This window comes from Otolemur garnettii, unplaced genomic scaffold, assembly GCF_000181295.1.
Source record: "Otolemur garnettii isolate 467f Iridium unplaced genomic scaffold, OtoGar3 scaffold00018, whole genome shotgun sequence".
Lineage (NCBI taxonomy): Eukaryota > Metazoa > Chordata > Mammalia > Primates > Galagidae > Otolemur > Otolemur garnettii.
The window spans coordinates 4,779,034-4,797,067 of record NW_003852413.1 but is presented as its reverse complement, the minus strand read 5'-3'; the positions used below and the strand labels follow the sequence as shown (position 1 = coordinate 4,797,067).

The following is an 18,034-nucleotide window of genomic DNA, read 5'->3' as shown; positions in this document are numbered from 1 at the left end:
AGGTGTATGTGGCTGGCGCCTTAGCCACTTGAGCCACAGGTGCTGAGCCAACTAAATCTTTATGTACGTATTGCCCTTGTAGTTTTCATTTAAGAAAGTTTACTGAAGTGAAATTCATATAACATAGAATTAACAATTTGAAGGTGAGCAACTGAGCAGCCTTTCATCCCTTCATGATGTCTCCAGCTGGCTGTCTCCACACAGTTCCCAGATGGTTCCTGTGGCCTCTGTTCTGTGTAGCTACACCCTTACCATGAACTTCACAAATGCAAAGAGGCCTCAGGGACAGCCATCAGGTCAGAGGCAGTCAGCAGCAATGGCTCAGCTGGATGGGCAGGAGAGCAGCTGAGTGGAGCTGGAGATGCAAAGCCAGGCCTCAGGCCAGAAGAAGGGAATGATCTCCCGGGATGGCCTGTGATGGCCAAGTGCAACCATTCAGGCCTGGAAATCTGGGGCAAATAGCAGGTGAATCGGTTAGAAGGACATTGAGAGGAGAGATGAAAGAAAAGGTAGGAAAAGGTAGCAGAGTTCAGAGACTGAATAGCGGCAGTATCTGGTTGGGGAGGTGTTAGACAAGCTGACAGTGTGAGAAGGGTTGGCCTGGGGCCTAGAGCTCGTATGAAGAGCCACTGGCTACACTTCTGGTTTGTGGGCTGGAATCCATGATCAGGACTGACCAGAGTGCCTGCTGGTGGCTTCCCAGTGGTGAGTGGCTTCTAGGATGGTCCCTCAATCCTTGCCTCTTGGTGTTCCTGGCCCTGGGTAACCCTCTTCTGGCCAACAGAACACCTTGACGTCAAGGAGTTGCCACTTCCATGATCAGAGTGCCAGAGACTGTCATTTCCATCTTGCTAGCCGAACCCCCTTTCTTGCTGGTTTGATGGACTGAGTTGCCATTTTGGGGAGTCCCATAGGGCAAGGAGCTCAGTTCTAGTTGGTGAAGAACTGGGGTTCTTAACTCTGTCCATGTGTCTTCAATGAACTGGATTCTGCTAACAGCCATGTGAGCCTGAAGCAGATTTTTCCCCTGCTGAGCCTTCAGATGTGACCTCAGCCTGGGCTGACACCTCAGTTGCCACCTACAGGAGACAGCTGGGGAGACAGAGGACCCCGCTGTGACCTGCCCAGAGTCCTGACCCACAGGAATGGTAAGGTAATACCTGTGTGTGTTGTTTTAAACCACTGTGTCCACGGTCACTTGTTACACAGCAGCAGATAACTACTGCACTCCCATGGTTTCCTCACGGATGGAGGTCAGAATGGTCAGACTCTCTCCCGGTAGCTCCAGGGGCCCAGAGAACAAGGCAGCAGCTGACTTTGCCTTGGAAGTTGCATCTGTCTCCTTTTCTTGGTTACTACAAACAAGCCCTCCTGGATTCAAAGGGAGGGGACAGAGATCCTCTCAGTAGGAGGAGTTTCAAGTCACTTTGTGCAGAAGCAGGTGGGATGGGGGATCCTCTTGTGGCCGTCGTTGGAAAATCCATTCTGCCATAGCTCATCCTTGGGTGAAAGCAGCTCACATTCCTCCCACATGTGAAGTACACTTACCCCATCCCAGGACTGCCCAAGTCTCAGCCACTGTGGGTTTGGGCTCAGACTGGAGGCCTACCATGATCCAATCATCTAAGTCAAGTCCTGGCCTGGAGGAGACGCATGTGCGTGAGGAGGGGGCTCCTCCTGTCTTGTGCCGGGGGTGGTTCTCTGTGCCTTGTGGCCCCTTCATCTCAGTCGTGCTTCCCCTTTTAGTAAAAAAACTGAGTGTGCAACCGAGTAGCCTCCTCAGCCTGCTTCCTTCCCCTAAAAGCTTCTTTCATTTTGTCCTGTCTTCGTTCTGTTTAGAGAAGAAACTAATTTCTTTAAAAACGTGGGAGCTTCCTCTGGGTCGATCTAAAATCTACCCCATTAGACAAAAACCCACAAAACCTCTTTTAAAAATATTTAAATAGACTATTTTGGAGCAGTTTTGGGCTTGTAGAAAAATTACATGGAGAGGACAGAGACTTCCCCAACAGCCCGTCCCTCTCCGCTCTCATTAACACCTTGCATTAGTCTGTTACAATCCACGAGCCAACATCGATATATTATTATTAGCAAAGCTCCACTGTTCATGTTAGGGCTTACTTTGTGATGTACACCATATAGGTTTGGACAAATGAATGTCACACATCCACCATTACAGCAACACATAGAATAGCTTCATGCCCCCAAATTCCTGGCACTCCATCCCTCCCTCCTCCTTCCTCCCTCTCCCCAAGCCCCTGGCAACCGCTGAGTACTCTTGCCTCTTCCAGAATGTGTAGTTGGAATCATACAGTATTTAGCCTTTTCAGTTTGGCTTTTGTTACCACGAATCTTCTACGGGAGCTTCAAGTGAGCTTGCTGGGGACAAGGGTCCTTGAGGTTTTAGAATTGCCCCTTAAGGGAGAGGCTCTGGAGAGGCTCTGCAAAGCCTGCTGTCAGGTCCTCTGTCCTTGGAATGCCTTTGTCTGAAAGGGTTATGAGGCACTTTTAATTTTCTTTTGCTCTGAGGTTGTATAAACGACCATAGAGTCACCTCTGGGCTTCTTTGTCCTGAGGCCCTTTCTAACTCGGAGAATGCTTTGCTGGCTGAAAACACTGTTCTGGACTTTACATTTCCCTCTAATTCCAGTGGAAAGTTGAATCATTTGCTCGCAGTTCCTCTCTCTCTTTTTTCATTTTGTTTGAGGCAGAAGGAGCCAGAAGCACCTTCAGCAACTGCCTGGAAAACTCATCAGCCAGACATCAAGTTGCTAGATGCACTTGACATCTCCACATGCTACCGCTATCAGGCAACAGTTTCATTACGCCTTCTGCTGCCACATAAGAATTCTGTGGGGGGTGGTGGCTCACACCTATAATCCTGGCAGTCTGGGAGGCCGAGGTGGGTGGATTGCTTGAGCTCAAGGGCTTGAGCAAGAGCAAGACTCTGTCTCTACTAAAAATAGAAAAACTTGCCAGGCATTGTGGCAGGTTCCTGTAGCCCCAGCTACTTGGGAGGCTGAGATAGGAGGATCACTCGAGCCTAAGCGTTTGAGGCTCCTGTGAATTATCATGATGACAGGGAACTTTACTCAGGGCCATAGCATGAGACTCTGTCCCCCTCCCAAAGAAAAGTTTCCTCTCCTCCAGCATTTTCTTTATCCTTTTTTTTTTCCTTTTTTGAGATTGGGGTCTCACTGTGTTGCCCAGGCTGGATTTGAACTCTTGGGCCCATGTGGTCCTCCTGCCTCAGCCTCCTGAGAATCAGGGACCATAGGTGTTGTTTCCACACCAGATCATCTTCTTTACTTTCCTGTAAGCTCTCACCAACTTCCCCCAGGCCGATCAGGCTCCCACCCGGTGCCCATACCCAAAGTCAGTGCCACGTATTTCATGTTTTAGTTACAAGAGTGCAGTGCCATGCACGTTATCTTCCTGATCATTACACCATGCTGTGAGCTGTGTCATCCTCACTCAGAGGAGTGAAACTTGGGGCTCAGAGACATCATGTGACCTGTCACAGACCACACAGTTAGTAGGAGGGGGAACTGAGGATAAGGAAGACAATTTTTAAAAACTGGATAGCACAGCAGCCTGGGACGGGGACTGAGGAGGGGCTGAGCAGTAGGGTGTAGATCTATTAGAGGCACCACTTTCGATGCCCTGCAGAAGAGATGGTGATGTTTGGTATACTCTGCTCACCAAGGCAGGGGACCATGCCATACATTTTAGAGAATTGTGAAAAAAATAATAAAATTATAATGTTGTGCTTACACAGTTAAAATGTGCCCATTATGTAGAATGCCTCCTTCCTGCCCCTTCCCTCCTCTCGTCCTGAAGGAAGATTTGGGTATTCAAGACCCAGGCATACTTATGTTATATGTCCACCATCAGTTCCACACAGGCGCCCCTGGGTCCCGGGGGCCTGGCTTCATGTGAATTGTGACCCAAAGAACATTTACAGAGGAACCAGCCACAGATAGAGAATCCCTAAGGCCCTCTGTGACCCCTGGACCAATATCCTCTGAGGACAGATGTGCACCTGGGTGCCCCTGATGTGAGCTAAGTAAAACGAACAAAGCCAGCAGTGTGCCCGTTAGACAGATTCTTGCGCAGGAGCTCGAAGGCTAGCTCAGGCGTTAGCGTCCTGAGGTGTCATCGTATTTACTAGCCAGGCCAGGGCAGGGCCTGAGCAGAAATCTGCCTGTGCTGGTAAGTGGTGACTGGGCATGGGGGAGGGTGGGGGTTACTGTTAGGGTGTGGACAGCCCAGAAACCAGGACAGTTGTTCACAATTAGTCTACACTGCCTGTTCCCCTCTCTCATACTCTCTCCTTCCCTCCCTCAGCCTCTTGGGTCTCTAAGTCCCTCTCTACCATGAGGAGGAGGTTGGCTCAGCTGGAGTCCAGTGTCCACCCGGGTCCAATAAACTCTTCCTGGGGGCTGGGGAAGGCTCCTGGCCAGGCCACTCCCTCTGCAGGGCTGAGTCTGAACAGATGACTTGGGAAGGGGAGCAGGTTAGGGCAAACCCACAGGCCTCCTTTCTCATGCAAACATGTTTCCCACGCTCAGGCAGGAAATGAAAACGCTTCCTGGACCCTCAGAAAGGTAAAGGGGAGGAAGAGGGAGGAGGACTTTTTAATGGTGTTATTATACTTTTAGTCTTCTGTGCACTTCTTGGGTCATATGCAGAAGGCAGGGCTGGGCCCTTACCAGGATTTGCCTGGCTTCCCTGACTCTGTCTTCATCTGAGGGTCTGGCCTGCTGGACCAGGGAGGGTGGATAAGCCGCCCTCATGCATCTCTGCACTCACTGAAATATTCCAGCCTCCAGGCTCCCGCACCCTTCCCTCTGCCTGGAACCACCGCCTCCCCATCACCTTGGCTACCTGGCAAAGTCCTATTCATTCTTTAAAACCTTGTTTTGACTTCACCTCAATAAAACTCTGACACCACCCTCCAGTCAGGATTAATCACTTTTTCCTCTGTACCTTAAAAAAAAAAACAAAACGGTTTTATTACGGAAAATTTCTTTAAAGACACCAAGCAGACAGAATTCCTCTGTACAAGTTTCACACACTCTCATCACTACCTACATTACCTGGCTATAAAGAGCAGTCCCCTCTTCTGCCCATTACATGGCACAGAGCAGAGGCTCAAGGCCTCCCAGTTGGAACAAAAATTATCATCTGGACCAGCGCACCCCTTTTACAGATGAGGAAACTGAGGCTCCAATTCATCAGCAGAGTCACTGCAGTTCACCTGTATGACCGCCAGAGGAGCAGCGGGACAGGTGCCCCAGTCCGGCGCTGGCCTGCCCCGCGTTGCTCCGCCCGCTGAGACACCGGGCGCCCCGGCTCCGACCCCGCGGCTCTGCCCGCCCCGCCCGACCTGGGGCGGCCCCGGGCGTTCGCTGCCCTCCCGCCTTCACCTGCGGGGCCCGCCCCAGGACTCCCCGGAGCGAACCATTCTCTCCAGGGGGGTGTGGCGGGTGGTGCTCGGAGGCCACAGCGGCGACCCCCACCCTTGGGCCACCCTGCGCGGAAGCACGGCGGGGCGGCCCGTCCCCGGCCGGCGTCCAAGACTTCCCCGGGCTCGGCAAGGTGTATCGCCGGGACGCGGGGGACCCAGGGAAAAGCGCCCCGCGCACCTCGGCGGGGCGGGGCCGCCCTCTTCCCCGCCCCGGCCCTCCCACCCCCGCCCGGGATTAGCGACCCGGGAGCCCGCGCCCCGCGGCCCTGTCGCCACACTCTCCCGGGAGCGGCGGCCGCGGTGGCACCATGAAGAAGTCGTATTCAGGTGGGCGCCGCGTCCGGCGTGGGGAGGGTCGGTGTCTCGCACGTGCGGCTCCCTGCGGCGGGCACACCCGGGACAGGCGACGGCGCGCGGGGCGTTCGCGCCCGACTAGGTTGACGCGGCCCCCTCCCCGCGGTCGGGACGAAGCCCGCACGGCGTCTAACTCCTCCCTCGATGAACTTAGTCTTTTCCTTTGCTCCAAGTCGTCGCTCCCGCGGGACGCCAGTGCTGGGGAGCCGGCACCTGACCCCACTAATCCTAGCGCGGCTGGGCTGCTTTCAGCTAAGGGTCCCCTGCCGCTGCCCTCAGCCCTTGCCCGCCCAGGTGTCTGAGGGACTGCTCTGGGGGTCGCGCCGTCCTCCTCGCCTTCCTTGTCCCTTGCTTGCGTGGTCGCTGGAATCCGTCGCGGGTAGGGCGCTTTGGGTCCCTGTACGTCTGTGTGGGTGGCAGGGTGGGGTGGCGCTGGGTGCAGAGGTTTCCCCAGGTTCAGGCTTCCAGGAGGGTGATCAGGCCAGCGGCCTTTCTTCAGATTAACTCCTGTTATTCCTCTACCCAGGGGAGTACGAAGGTCTCAGAATGAGACCACCACGTAGTGCCCCAGCTTGGAAAGTCTGGGTCATCTTTTGCATCTCAAGGTGCCCTCAGCTGCTGGTATCCCAGCTCTACTCCAGCAGATCCCACTTTAGGCAGGTGAGGGGCCCGCCTGGGCGCTCAGGGTGTGCTCAGCACCCTTCTTGACAGTTTCTTCCTCTGACCCGTGCGTGGGCTAATCCTAACTCTAACTCTGCTGAGGCCATAGGGCCAGGTTAAAGGTTACCTGGGTCTCCTTCCTTCCCTTCCCTCCTCCCTCCCCTCCTTTCCTCTCCCTTCCCTTCCCCTCACCTTCTCTTCCCGTTCCTTCTTATCCTTTCTAGTTTTCCCCAAAGGTGTCAGGCAGGATCCTTTGTGCCCACCAGCCCTCAAGTAATAATACACGTTGTCTCCTCCTCTGCTAGCCCTGCCCACCTGTTTATTTCCTTTCCTTCATTTATTTGGACATAAATCTTTCATCCAAGGGCTGAATTAATCTCTATTGATAAGAGGACAGAATCACGGACTGAATTGAAGCTGAAGAGGTCCTGTGGGCCATCCCCCTGCCTTTGGGCACATTTGCAGTTTCTTTTTATCTTCCGTATTCAGGAACCAGACGACTAATGAAGAACACCTTGTCTGCAAGAGGATTATTTAGAACTTCCCCTAAAATATCCTTCTGGGTCAGGAGCTTAGAATTTCCATTTTCAGCCTCTTGTTGCAAATGTAGCCCTTCAAACTCTCTGAGCACAGGTCTGCCTCAGAGCTGGTGGGTTGATGTGACAGTGGGGGAGAAGGGGTCTTCCAGGTGGCATAAATTTGGTTTTGGCACCTGGGGCTCCCTTCCACCCCAGCATGCTCCAAATATTTGAGATGGTTGTGGCTATCGCTGCCATGGGGAACCTCTAGCCTGCCCAGGGATGAGGTGGAGATGGTTGTGGGCATCGCTGCCATGGGGAACCTCTAGCCTGCTGGAGATGAGGTGTAAGGAGCCAAGGGCAAGGGGTGTTTTGGCTCCTTACACCTCATCTCCAGCAGGTGGGTCAGAACAGTGGGAGTGATTGGGTCCTCTCCCCTCATGGGTCCTTGGCCTTTTCTGTTGAGACCTTCCTGCACAGATGCCAGAGGGCCCTGCAGGCTTGAAGTCCCCGTGTCCAGGCTTGTCTGGAGGCAGGGAGATGGTCATGTTTGCCCCTGACTCCTCTTTCCCATGCCTACCCTACACTCCACTAGGGACAAAACTTTTTGCAGTTGGTGGAAGTATAGTATGTGGGGTAAGTAGGAACCCGCTCTTGTAAAAGCAGCCTCCATGGCTCCTCCTGTTTACCCAAAGGGTGGGGCCTCTCTGAGGATGGGGAGAAAGGAGGGTTTGGACCGTTTCCAGCTTGTCTCCCTCCTGGCAGTGGTCCCAGGTGTGCCGGGCCACTCTGTTGCAGTTATATGGAGTCAGGTGGGAGGCCCCAGTGGGGGTGGCCTCTCGTCTCCACACTGAGTGTCCTTGAGTCGTTCTGGGGCCAGCTCTGTTCTGGGTAGTAGCACTTGCAGAAGTCAGTCTGACCCCTAACCAGCCATCAGCACCATGAAATTAAGGAAAGCAGCAAAGGATGCTGAGAATCCCCCTAGTGTCTGAAAATCCAAGGACGACCAGGAAGATTTTTATTTTTCACCTAGAATAGTTTGGAATGGGTGGAATTGTTGCGTCTAGACCTATTTATGGGCTTGACAGTAAATGGAATGATTATAATGCTGTTCTCAGTAGAGCTGGTTTGAGCACTCACGAGCCTCTGAAAAGGAGAAAGACTTGGAAGTCTGTTTGGGGGCAATCTCGAGCACTTCAGATCTGTGTACATTCATGGAACACTGTGTGTTGGGCACAAAAATGATGACAGGGTGTGGTTCTTGCTTACAGAGAATTTGCATTCTCATGGGGAGGCGGGGAGGTGGGATGCAGGCAAGACACCAGATCAGGGGTCCTCAAACTTTTTAAACAAGGGGCCAGTTCACTATCCCTCAGACTGTTGGAGGGCCGGACTGTGGGCCCCGGGACGAGTTGGCTGCTAAGCAGAACAGGCAGTGGCGGCAAAAACACCCGGCGGGCTAGATAAATGTCCTCGGTGGGCCACGTGTTTGAGGACACCTGCACCAGATCATTAACACCCCTCCCTCTGGGGCAGCACAGCGTCCAGTGCTGCAGAAGCACCCCTAGGGCAGGAGGATTTAGAAGGAGGTGAGATTGAGCCAGGGCGTGAGGAATAGCAGTCTGGAGCAGTGGCCAAGAGAAAGGGTCTTAGCCAGGTGCAGTGGAGCACATCTGTAGCACCAGCTACTGGAGAGCCTGAGGCAGGAGGATCGCTTGAATCCAGGAGTTTGAGGCTATAGTGCCCCACGATGGTACCTGGAATAGTTTTTGCACTCCAGACGCCCATCTGTTTAAGAAAGGCAGGGGTACTCACCTAATGGGTGCAATGGAAGGGTATACAGCACACCTCCTGGGTGAAGGGCTCAACTACAACTTGGACTTTACCTAACAAACACAATGTAACCTTATCGTTTGTACTCTCATATTAATCTAAAATAAAACCGAAAAAAGGAAAAAATATAAAAAAGGCAGAGTGGGAGTATCTTTCTAGGTAAAGAATGAAGCAGAGGCCCAGATGCTGCAGGGTTGGATTAGAATCAGGAGGGTGGGCTGTACCTGCTGGCTCCGATGCTGCCCTACCTTTTGCGGATGCCCCCTCTCTCCCAGCCCTCTAGGGGGGCAGAGGCAGTAGTAATCCACAGGCAGTGTGGCCCAGTGGCTTTGCTCCTGGGCTCAGAAGCTCCAGCTCCTGGGGTTCAGTTCCAGGCTATCACCTCTTACTGTGGAGACAGAGCACTTTATCTCACGTGTGTCATTTTCTCCTTTGCTAAATAGTGAGGACACTAAGTTGCTGTGAAGATTAAGTGAGTTCATGCATAACAAGACTCAGAAAGGTCTGCTCTGAAACTTGTTAGCTGTAGTTGTGCCCATTAGTGTCACTGACAGTAGGAAGGGGGGTGAATGTCACTGCCCTCTCTAGCATGCCCTGAGCTTTCACCCACTTTCCTTACTGCTGTTGGTTGGAGGCCAGGAGTGTACCCCAGTCCCTCCACCCTGGCCCCACCCCCGCTGTGGAGCCTGTAATCTGAGCCCTCTGCTTCTCTGGGGTTCTGAGTTTGGGGTTTCTCATTGCACACTGGGTCACATAGAACTTGCCTCGAAGTGTCTCAGGCTCCCTTGGGAATCCTCAGTGATGGTGGCAGGAGACTTAGAGCAGAGATTTCATCTTTGAGTGCACTTGGGATTATTCTGGAGGTTCCTTGTGGCCTTTGGGAGATTGCAGCCAAGGTTAAAGAGCTCTGGCTGTAGTGACTTCCCCGAAGGTGTGGGCAGGGAGGGAGGCTGCACCCAGAGGAAGCACTTCCAGTGTGGGACGTGATAAAGTGCTTTGGTTTAGCCTCAGGGGATGTGGGTTTCACCCCCACCCAGCCCTCCAGGAGCTGAATTACGGGAAGGGTGGGGAATTGCACCCCCAGAGAATACTTCCCCATCAGCTAACCCCGGGTGATGGGAGTGTGGGAAGGGCACGAACGCGGGCTTCTTCCTCTTCTCTACCCGGCCCCCCACCCTGTCTGTGCGCCTATTTGCCATCTCTTGTCTCCTCATGTCCTGGCTTGTTTGCTCTGGCACATTCAGGGGACCTTTGCTGGAGAGAGAAAGCCACCTTGTGCTAGTTAGTCTGTGGCTCTGTCCAACCCAGGGACCCCTCCTGCAGCCCCCCAGTCATGAGTGAGCTGGCTGAGCCTGAGTCCTGGGCCAGCCCTCTCTGCGGCCTCTTGTGGGCGTGAGGGAGGCATGCTGGGGCCTGGGCCCCTCACCCCAGACTGCAGGCTCTTGCAGGTCACATTGCCCCAGACGGCCCAAAGGGGCTCTGACAGCTGAGGGCAGTGCACCTGGCCATCCCCTTGAATTTGAGACAGTGCACTAGTTCACCTTCCTAGAACTGCAGCTTCCATGTGCCCAGCACAAGCCAGGTCAGGTGGGGAGGGTAGCGCATAGAATAGATTGTCCTTCAAGAGCAGCTGTCTCGAGTCTATGTCCAGGGGGATGTGGGGGCTGACAACCCTATGCTTGAAGGTCCCAGACAGGTATCTACAGAGTATGTCTTATCTGAGGACCTGTGCAAAGGTCCGATCCCCCACTTACCTTCTCAGGCTGCCCTCCTCTGAGACCCTCTTGCCCATTCCAGGTGGCCCTCATGGCCCCACATGGATGGGACCTGTAGGCTCTCTGGTTTCTGCACTACTGTTTGCCTGTGGGCAGTGTTGCATGGGCCCTGCAGTTTGCTTAAGATGTGCGCGATAAGGAAGGTTCAGCACACACAAGTGTGGGGGCCAAGCCGGGGCCAAAGAGTAGCACTTCCTGGGCAGATCTGGCTGGCTTTGGTGCTGTGGGGGGCTCCAGAGAAAGGGTATGAGCTTTCAGGGTGGGCAGGGAGGTGACATGCCGGGTTCCTGTACCTCTGCTGTTAGAGCTATTACCTTGGAAATGTCTCGGCTCTAGGCTATCACCAGGGGTTTGTGGGGGCTCAGTGGGTGCCAGAGCCAGGTGAAGCCTCCTGACTTGTGCACAGTGCACAAGGCTGAAGCCACCTGGTGCCAAATGGCTCGTCTCTGGCAGAGACCTTAGCCAGATGGTCCTGCTGGCAGCTGCCAGGTCACGTGCTTTGGGGTTGCTGACCAGAGGGAATCTGTGTAGGGGGGTGCAGGGCCCTGGCCAGGGCACCACCGTAGTGTCAGCCTTGGGGGTCACGTGCACCCAGGCCTGTGGAGCACTGAGCTTCCCTGAGAGCAAGGGAAGTGCCCCGTGACCACTGGGCTGGTTACCCTGGCCCTCTGGTGGGATAGCTGTGCTGGGAGGCCAGGCATCGGCTGGCTCTGCTGGAGCTGCCCTGCTGAGCCATGAGGTGCCCATTTTCCAGAGGTGCCCTGCTAAGCCATGAGGCACCCGTCTCCTGGAGCTGCCTGTCCTGTTTTAACTCTCCATGTGGATTTGGTCATTCATTCGAGAAATGTCTGTCCGGTGTTGCTGAGTGCCAGGCTGTGTTTATGCCCTCTGGCTGCACCCAGGACACTAGCTTTGGGGGGTGACTTGGCCTTGGGTCTCCAGGGTGGAGTGTGACACTCTCTGCTTCCAGCCCAGTTTCCCTTGGCCTTATTTCCCGGCCCCACCCTGGGCCCAGGTCCATCTGTAGCCCCTGTGAAGGGGGACATGGAGCCAAGCTGGCAGAGGAGGTGGTGTCCCCAGGGTGCTGCTTGCCAGTGGCCTCTTGGCAGCTCTGCAACAGCTTAGCTTTGTTCCGGCCTGATCTGACCTGGTTCTCCAAAGCGTGACTGTCGGCAGCCTAGAAACCTCCAGGACAGGAAACAGGAGCAGTGCGGGGAGTGTAAGATGATCCCAGCTTCAGATCACAGCGTGGCCCCTGGGCCCAGGCTGCCAGCCCTCTCTGGCAGGAGCCCAAGTCACTGGTCACCCTTTGAGCAGTGCTGGCTCGAGGCCCCCAGCGGCCCTTTGTGTCTGGGCGAGCAGAGCCCTGAATAGCCAGTAAAGCCCAAGTTTATGGGCCCCAGCTTCCCAGGTGCCCACAGGAGTTGCTGGGTTAAGGGGTGGGAAGGGCCAGAAAATCCTCTCTCGGACATGGGACTGCTCACTGCTTCTCTCCCCACCCTGTCTGAGGTTTCAAAACAGTCGCCCAGGTAGGTGTGCTGCCTTTCTGATGATGGAAGTGGCTTCAGTCTCTGGCCAGGTGGAGGTATTGCCCTCTTTCTGGCTCCTCCCAGGCCACTTAAGTGACCTGCAGGGAAACCTGGGCCATGGCCACGATGGTTTGGGCTTCCAAGCACTGCACCTAGGAGCCGGGGCAGACTGCAGCAGCTGAGGAAGTCCCTCGTCCTCGGCAGGCTGGGCGTGTAGGGGCAGTGGCTGAACAGGAGCAGCAGTGACTGTGCCCTGGTTGGAGATGGCCCCGGTGGGTGCGATACCAGGAAGAGCTGGGTGGGACGAGTGGGCAGGCTGCCTCTGGGCCCTGGGCTGGGGATCAATCTGATCCCATATCCGGGGCATCCGTTCATGGCCTTCCCATAACTGTGGCTCCTGTTTCCATCCAGAATCAGATCCCAGCAGGGGAATAATGCCCGCGTAACCCAAGCCACTTGGAAGTGGGTTAAATCCAACCCCTGTTATCTGTTAAGGGCTTTGCTAACTCAATCCAGAGAGATTTGGAGGGTCGTTTGCAAAACACACTAATAAATACCTGACTTTGGCTCTGTAGCCACAAGAGTCAAACATGGATTGTGGATGGTAGGTTAGTGCTCCGAGGTGACCCGGTGGTGTAGACACTTGGCAGGGGAACTACAGCCAAGGGCACGCAATGGCCGCATCGCAGGGTGATGGGAGAGGTGGTGGATTTCTTACCAGTGTTGACATCATGCTGGCTCCCAGCTTTAGGGGCCCAAGGTGTGGCAAACTTCTGCTATGGGCACATGAGTCATTCTGGATGGCAGAGCCTTCCTGGTAGCTGGAAGTTAACACTTTAACTGCTGGGCCTTTGCATTACACCTTTTTTTCTTTTTAAGGAAAGCTTTCTAAACTATACTATGTATCTATTCTTTCCCTTTTGCTGTTTTTATTGTTGCTGTTGTCAATTTTGTGTAAAACTTATTGGCAAAAAAGGCGAATGAGCAATTGAAAGGAAAAATTCAGCACTCCCACCTGTTGTAGCATCTCTTTTTGTGTTCCCTTAAGTGCTTGTCTACACAGGTACAAGGAACATTATTTGGTTTAATTATGAATGTTCAGTTCTGTTCTTTTCACTTGAAATCTGAATCCAGGCATGTATTTCGTAATTACTGCTACAGTGGCTTTCTGTGTGAGTGCTCCGTAATTTACAGAACCATCCTCTCACCATCTGCCAAGATGGACCTCATTCCTGGGTGCAGGTGCGGCCTGTGACTCTGCAGGCATGCTGTCCAGAGTAAAGCTGTGACATTAGCTGAGGGCTGTGGGCTGGTCGGACGCTAGCGTCAACCCCAGAACTCGTTTTCTTAAAATCACTTCTTCTGCCCACTTGCTTTCTGGTTATTTTTCTCTGTCTTTGGGAACCAGCTGTAGTAATGACTTCTCTTTCACACAAATTTCTCTAGGCATTTAATTTAAGAGAATATTGCCCAAGATGAGTTTCTTTTCTGTCATTCCTGGGATTGCCGCCAAATACCTACCAAGCGTTCTTACCACGGTGTCTTACAAAGAGGCTTCATGAAAAGAATTGCCATTGGTCCTGTCTGTCGCGTCTCTGACAAGTCCCAGGGCTTGCTGGTTTGTAAGGTCATCTCCTTGCCATAGTTTTTGGGTCCTTTTTGTGACTGGTATTTAATGCTGGGGGCCCCAGGCAGCCTCCCCTTTCCCCGTCACTTCCTTGGCCCTGTGACTTGCGTCTGGACCCCAGGAGTCATCTCTTTGCTTCCTGGGCCAGCCTGAATCATGCCTCAGTAATTGGTCATGATCAGTCACCCTGCTGGCTTGTTACTTATGCAGAAATTTCTTCTGGAACCCTCAGGCACTACTGACCACCTGCCCTCTGCAGTTCCCATTTCTTTCCTCTCACCTCGGGGCGGGCGTCCTCCTGTCGTTCCAGGCAGTCTTCCTCAGGGCCCCTCCACCCATCAGCCCCACAGCCCCATCTCTCTATGCTACATCCCTGAGTTATAATTTGATGGCCTGAGAAAGGTGGAGTGAGATGTGTCGCCTCTCTGGTGACTTGGTGTCCATTGGGCAGAAAGGATGGACGCTGGTCAGACTTTCCCAGGCTCTCTGTTCCTCCTCCTGTTGTCCGCAGCACTCTGCCTGCTAGTCGCCGTCCACGTCCCCTGCACTCCCCCTTGGTCCCCTGGCCCTGCCTGCTAACCTGCTTGTCTTTTTCATGTATGTAGTTTGTCCACACCTGTGTGACAGGGTCTAACCAGGAAACAGAAGCCACTTGGATACATAGAAGAGAAGGACTTAAATGCAGGGAATTTGTTGTACAGATGATAGAACAGGGGAGGGGCCAGGTGGGGAACAGACAGGCAACCAGAGCAAGCCCATGTGGGGCTTCTACAACCTTTAAAGGGATGGACGTGACTATTCACTTACAATGAGAAAAAAAATAATAACAAATTATAAACTTTAAACAGTTGTTCAGGGCTGGGTGCGGTGGCTCATGCCTATAATCCTAGTACTCTGGGAGGCCAAGACAGGTGGCTTGCTGGAGGTTAGGAGTTTGAGACCAGCCTGAGCAAGAGCAAGACCCCATCTCTAAAATACTAGCTGGGTGTTGTGGCAGGCGCCTGTAGTCTCAGCTACTCGGGAGGCTGAGGCAAGAGGATCATTTGAGCCCAGGAGTTGGAGGTTGTGTGCCATATGCTGTGACTTCACAGCACTCTACCTGGGGCACCATAGTGAGACTCTGTCTCAAAAAACAAAACAAAACAAAACAGTTGTTAAATGTCATAACCATCACAAAATCCATGAAAGTATCAATAGACTACTGTCATTATCTCCGATGTAATATTTTTCCTTTTTCTTTTGGGGGGCATTACTTCTTTATGTGACGACTGTGTAATATCATTTTCTATTGAGAGAATAGAAAAAATGACTCTTTGTAGCTGATCAAAATTTATTTTTTATTTTTGATAATTGAGATGCATTAAAAAAGTGAAAGTTAGCACAGAGTTGGTGCTGTTGCTACAAATTTTTGTCCTACAAACCCTAGAATTCTAGTAAGTCCTAATTTCTGTGATTCTCACCAAGAAAGAAACAGAAGGGTCTGGGGCATTTACAGTTGTATGTGAGGCAGCGTCAGAGATCTCTCCTCCCCCCTTGCTTGAGTACAGAGGAAAAGCCACGTGAAGTCACAGCAAAGAGGTGGGACCATCTACAAGCTGAGGGAGGCCTGGCCAGAAGCCAACTCTGACAGCACGTGGATCTTGGACTTTGGCCTCTGAACTATGAGAAAATAAATTTCTGTTGTTTAAGCCACTCAGTCCATAGTACTGTGTCATGGCAGCCTGAGCTAAGATACCATTTGTGTTAGTCAGGCTTCTCCAGAGAGACAAAGCAATAGCATACAGATAGATGGATGGATGGAAGGATGGATGGATAGATGGATGTAAAAATGTGTAGAACAATGGAAGGCTGGATAAATGGATGGATGGATAGATCAATCAAGCAATAGATAGACAGATGGATAGATAAATGGATAGGTAGATGGCTAGATGATGAATGGATAGATGGATGGATGAATAGGTGGATAGCTAGATGATGAATGGATGGGTGGATGGATGGATGGATAGATGGATGGATAGATAGGTGGGTAGGTAGATGGGTAGATAGATGTTTGGCTAGATAGCTGGGTAGATGGATAGATAGGTGGATAGACAGACAGATGGATGGCTAGATAGGTGGGTAGGCAGATGGATGGATGGATAAGATTCATTAGGGGATTCGGCTCATGCAACTGAGGAGGCTGAGAGGTCCCATGACAGGCCATCTGCAAGTTGGAGACTTAGCTAGCAGTGAGGCTCAAGCTGGATCTTAGGAAATGGGGAGGCTGGTGGTGTAACTCTCACTTAGAAGCCAAAGGACTGAGAACTGGGGGCTGTTGGTGTAAGGCCTGGAACCCAGGGGCAGGAAAAGAGCATATTCCAGCTCCAGGAGGTGGTGAAAGGGGAAGGAGGAGGAGAGTGAGAATTTGCTGTTTTGTTGGTGCACACCCACACCAAGGGTGGACCTTCTCCACCTGACCCACCGATTTGTCAGTCCCTTCTGGAAACATCCTCGCAGTCACCCGGAAACGATGTTTTACCAGCCGTCTAGGAATGCATCGGTTCAGTCCAGCTGACGAATAAGGTTAGCCTGTCACGGCATCTGAGCAGGATCGTGGGTGCAGTGCATAGAGCACCTGCTGTGTGCCAGGGGCCGTGATGAGCACCAGACCCAGCAGTGAACAGATAGGGCTCTTCTCTCTTGGCACTTACATTCGGTAGAAGGAAACAGAAAATCAATCCATCCATCAATTAATAAAGGAAAATATCAACTAGGACTAAGTGCTATGCAAGGAATTAGATGTGGTGATTAGAGATGGGGTCTTGCCATAGAAAGTGACCACCAGGTTGAGTGGGCAGTGGCCTCAGAGAAGGTCCCAGGTGAACTGAGATTGGGAAGACAGGAAGGAGCAAGCTTGGTGCACCCCAGAAACGGCCAGAGGGCTGCAGTGGAGCAGGGGAGGAGGAGGGAGGCACATCCAGGATCCTTCCTCTGAAGCTCAGTTACTTTATCTGCAACAGGGGGAGGATGCAGTGCTCTGGAAGCCTCGAGGCCAGCGCAGCATGTGACTTATCCTGGGCCTTCAGCAGATGGCCGCTGCTGCTGCTGCTGCGTGACCGCTTTCTAACCAGGAGTAATGAGATGCAGCCTATGCGCTTATAGCAGCGTGAAGGTGTCAGCAGCTTCCCTAGGAGACCCATTTCCTCTCTCTAGGTTCACAGGGCCTGGTAGAGGTCAATGACTACAGACCTCCAGCTGCCCAGTGGGCTGGAGCGTTTATCTGTGGTCCAGGGCTCTCCCATCCCAGCAGAAATGTCTACTTGGGGAAGCGAGTCAGCAGCAGAAAGGAGTTGGGGGGTGCCCTGGATGCCCCTGAGGTGCATGGGTCACTCAGATCTCCTGGGGAGCCACCTCCACAGCTGCTGCAGAGAGCTCAGAGCCACCGGGCCAGAGTGGTAGGGAGATGCGGCAGTTTCCTCTTGGTTCTCTCACTGCCCCACACTCAGGCTGTCTTTCCTGTAGGAGAACAGAGATCCTCACCCAGGGGTGTGGATGGGGCTCCAGGGGCCTGGGCGTCCCCAGGGAGGTGCTAGTCTTGGGCACATGGAGATAGTGTCCCTTCCTCTGACCGTGTCTCATGGTGGCTCACACCCTGCCCTTTCTGCTTCTCATTACTTCCCTGGCCTCTCTGTTTGGGTGCTTTGGGGGCCATATGGAATCTAACAGGCTGGCTTTAAAGGCTGCTCCACTTCTTCGAGATCCACCCAGCTCCTGGCGTTGTCCTGAGGCTTCTTGGAGGGAGCATTGTCCACAGCAGGCTCCCAGCTGTTAGTACCTCTGACTTTTTGTGATTCTTTTTGGCCAGTCACAAATGAGTCTGGAGGGCAGGGCTGACCTGTCCAAGGGCTTGAGACCTCAGGCCTTTTATCTCCCTTCTTGGTCACTTGAACAGATGGTAGACCTCTGGAGATCTGAGGCTGCTAAAGTGCCGGGTCTGGTCAGCTGAGAGTAAAAGCCATCTCTCTGCTCTTCTGCCGATCCACGACCCCATTGCCTCTTTGGATGATGAATTAAATTTGAATTTCAAATTAACAAGGATTAATTTTTAGTATAGGTATATCCCACAAAACATTTGGGATACACTTATGCTTAAATAATTTTTTTTTGGAGACAGAATGTCACTTTTATTGTCCCAGTAGAGTGCTGTGACATCGCAGCTCACAGCAACCTCAAACTCTTGGGCTTAAGCGATTCTCTTGCCTCGGCCTCCCAAGTAGCTAGGACTACAG

General features: G+C 52.8%; 1 protein-coding gene across 2 annotated transcripts in view; it reads left to right on the top strand.

The window, feature by feature from the left end:
* The first annotated feature begins 5,741 nt into the window (after positions 1–5,741).
* Positions 5,742–18,034, top strand: part of SEPT9 (septin 9) — a 174,943-nt gene continuing 162,650 nt past the window's right edge. For both annotated transcript variants that reach the window (XM_023510971.1, XM_023510970.1), the window contains exon 1: positions 5,742–5,797. In XM_023510971.1, the coding sequence (XP_023366739.1) occupies positions 5,779–5,797 (19 nt within the window). In that variant the 5' untranslated portion in view covers positions 5,742–5,778. The remainder of the gene's footprint in view (positions 5,798–18,034) is intronic.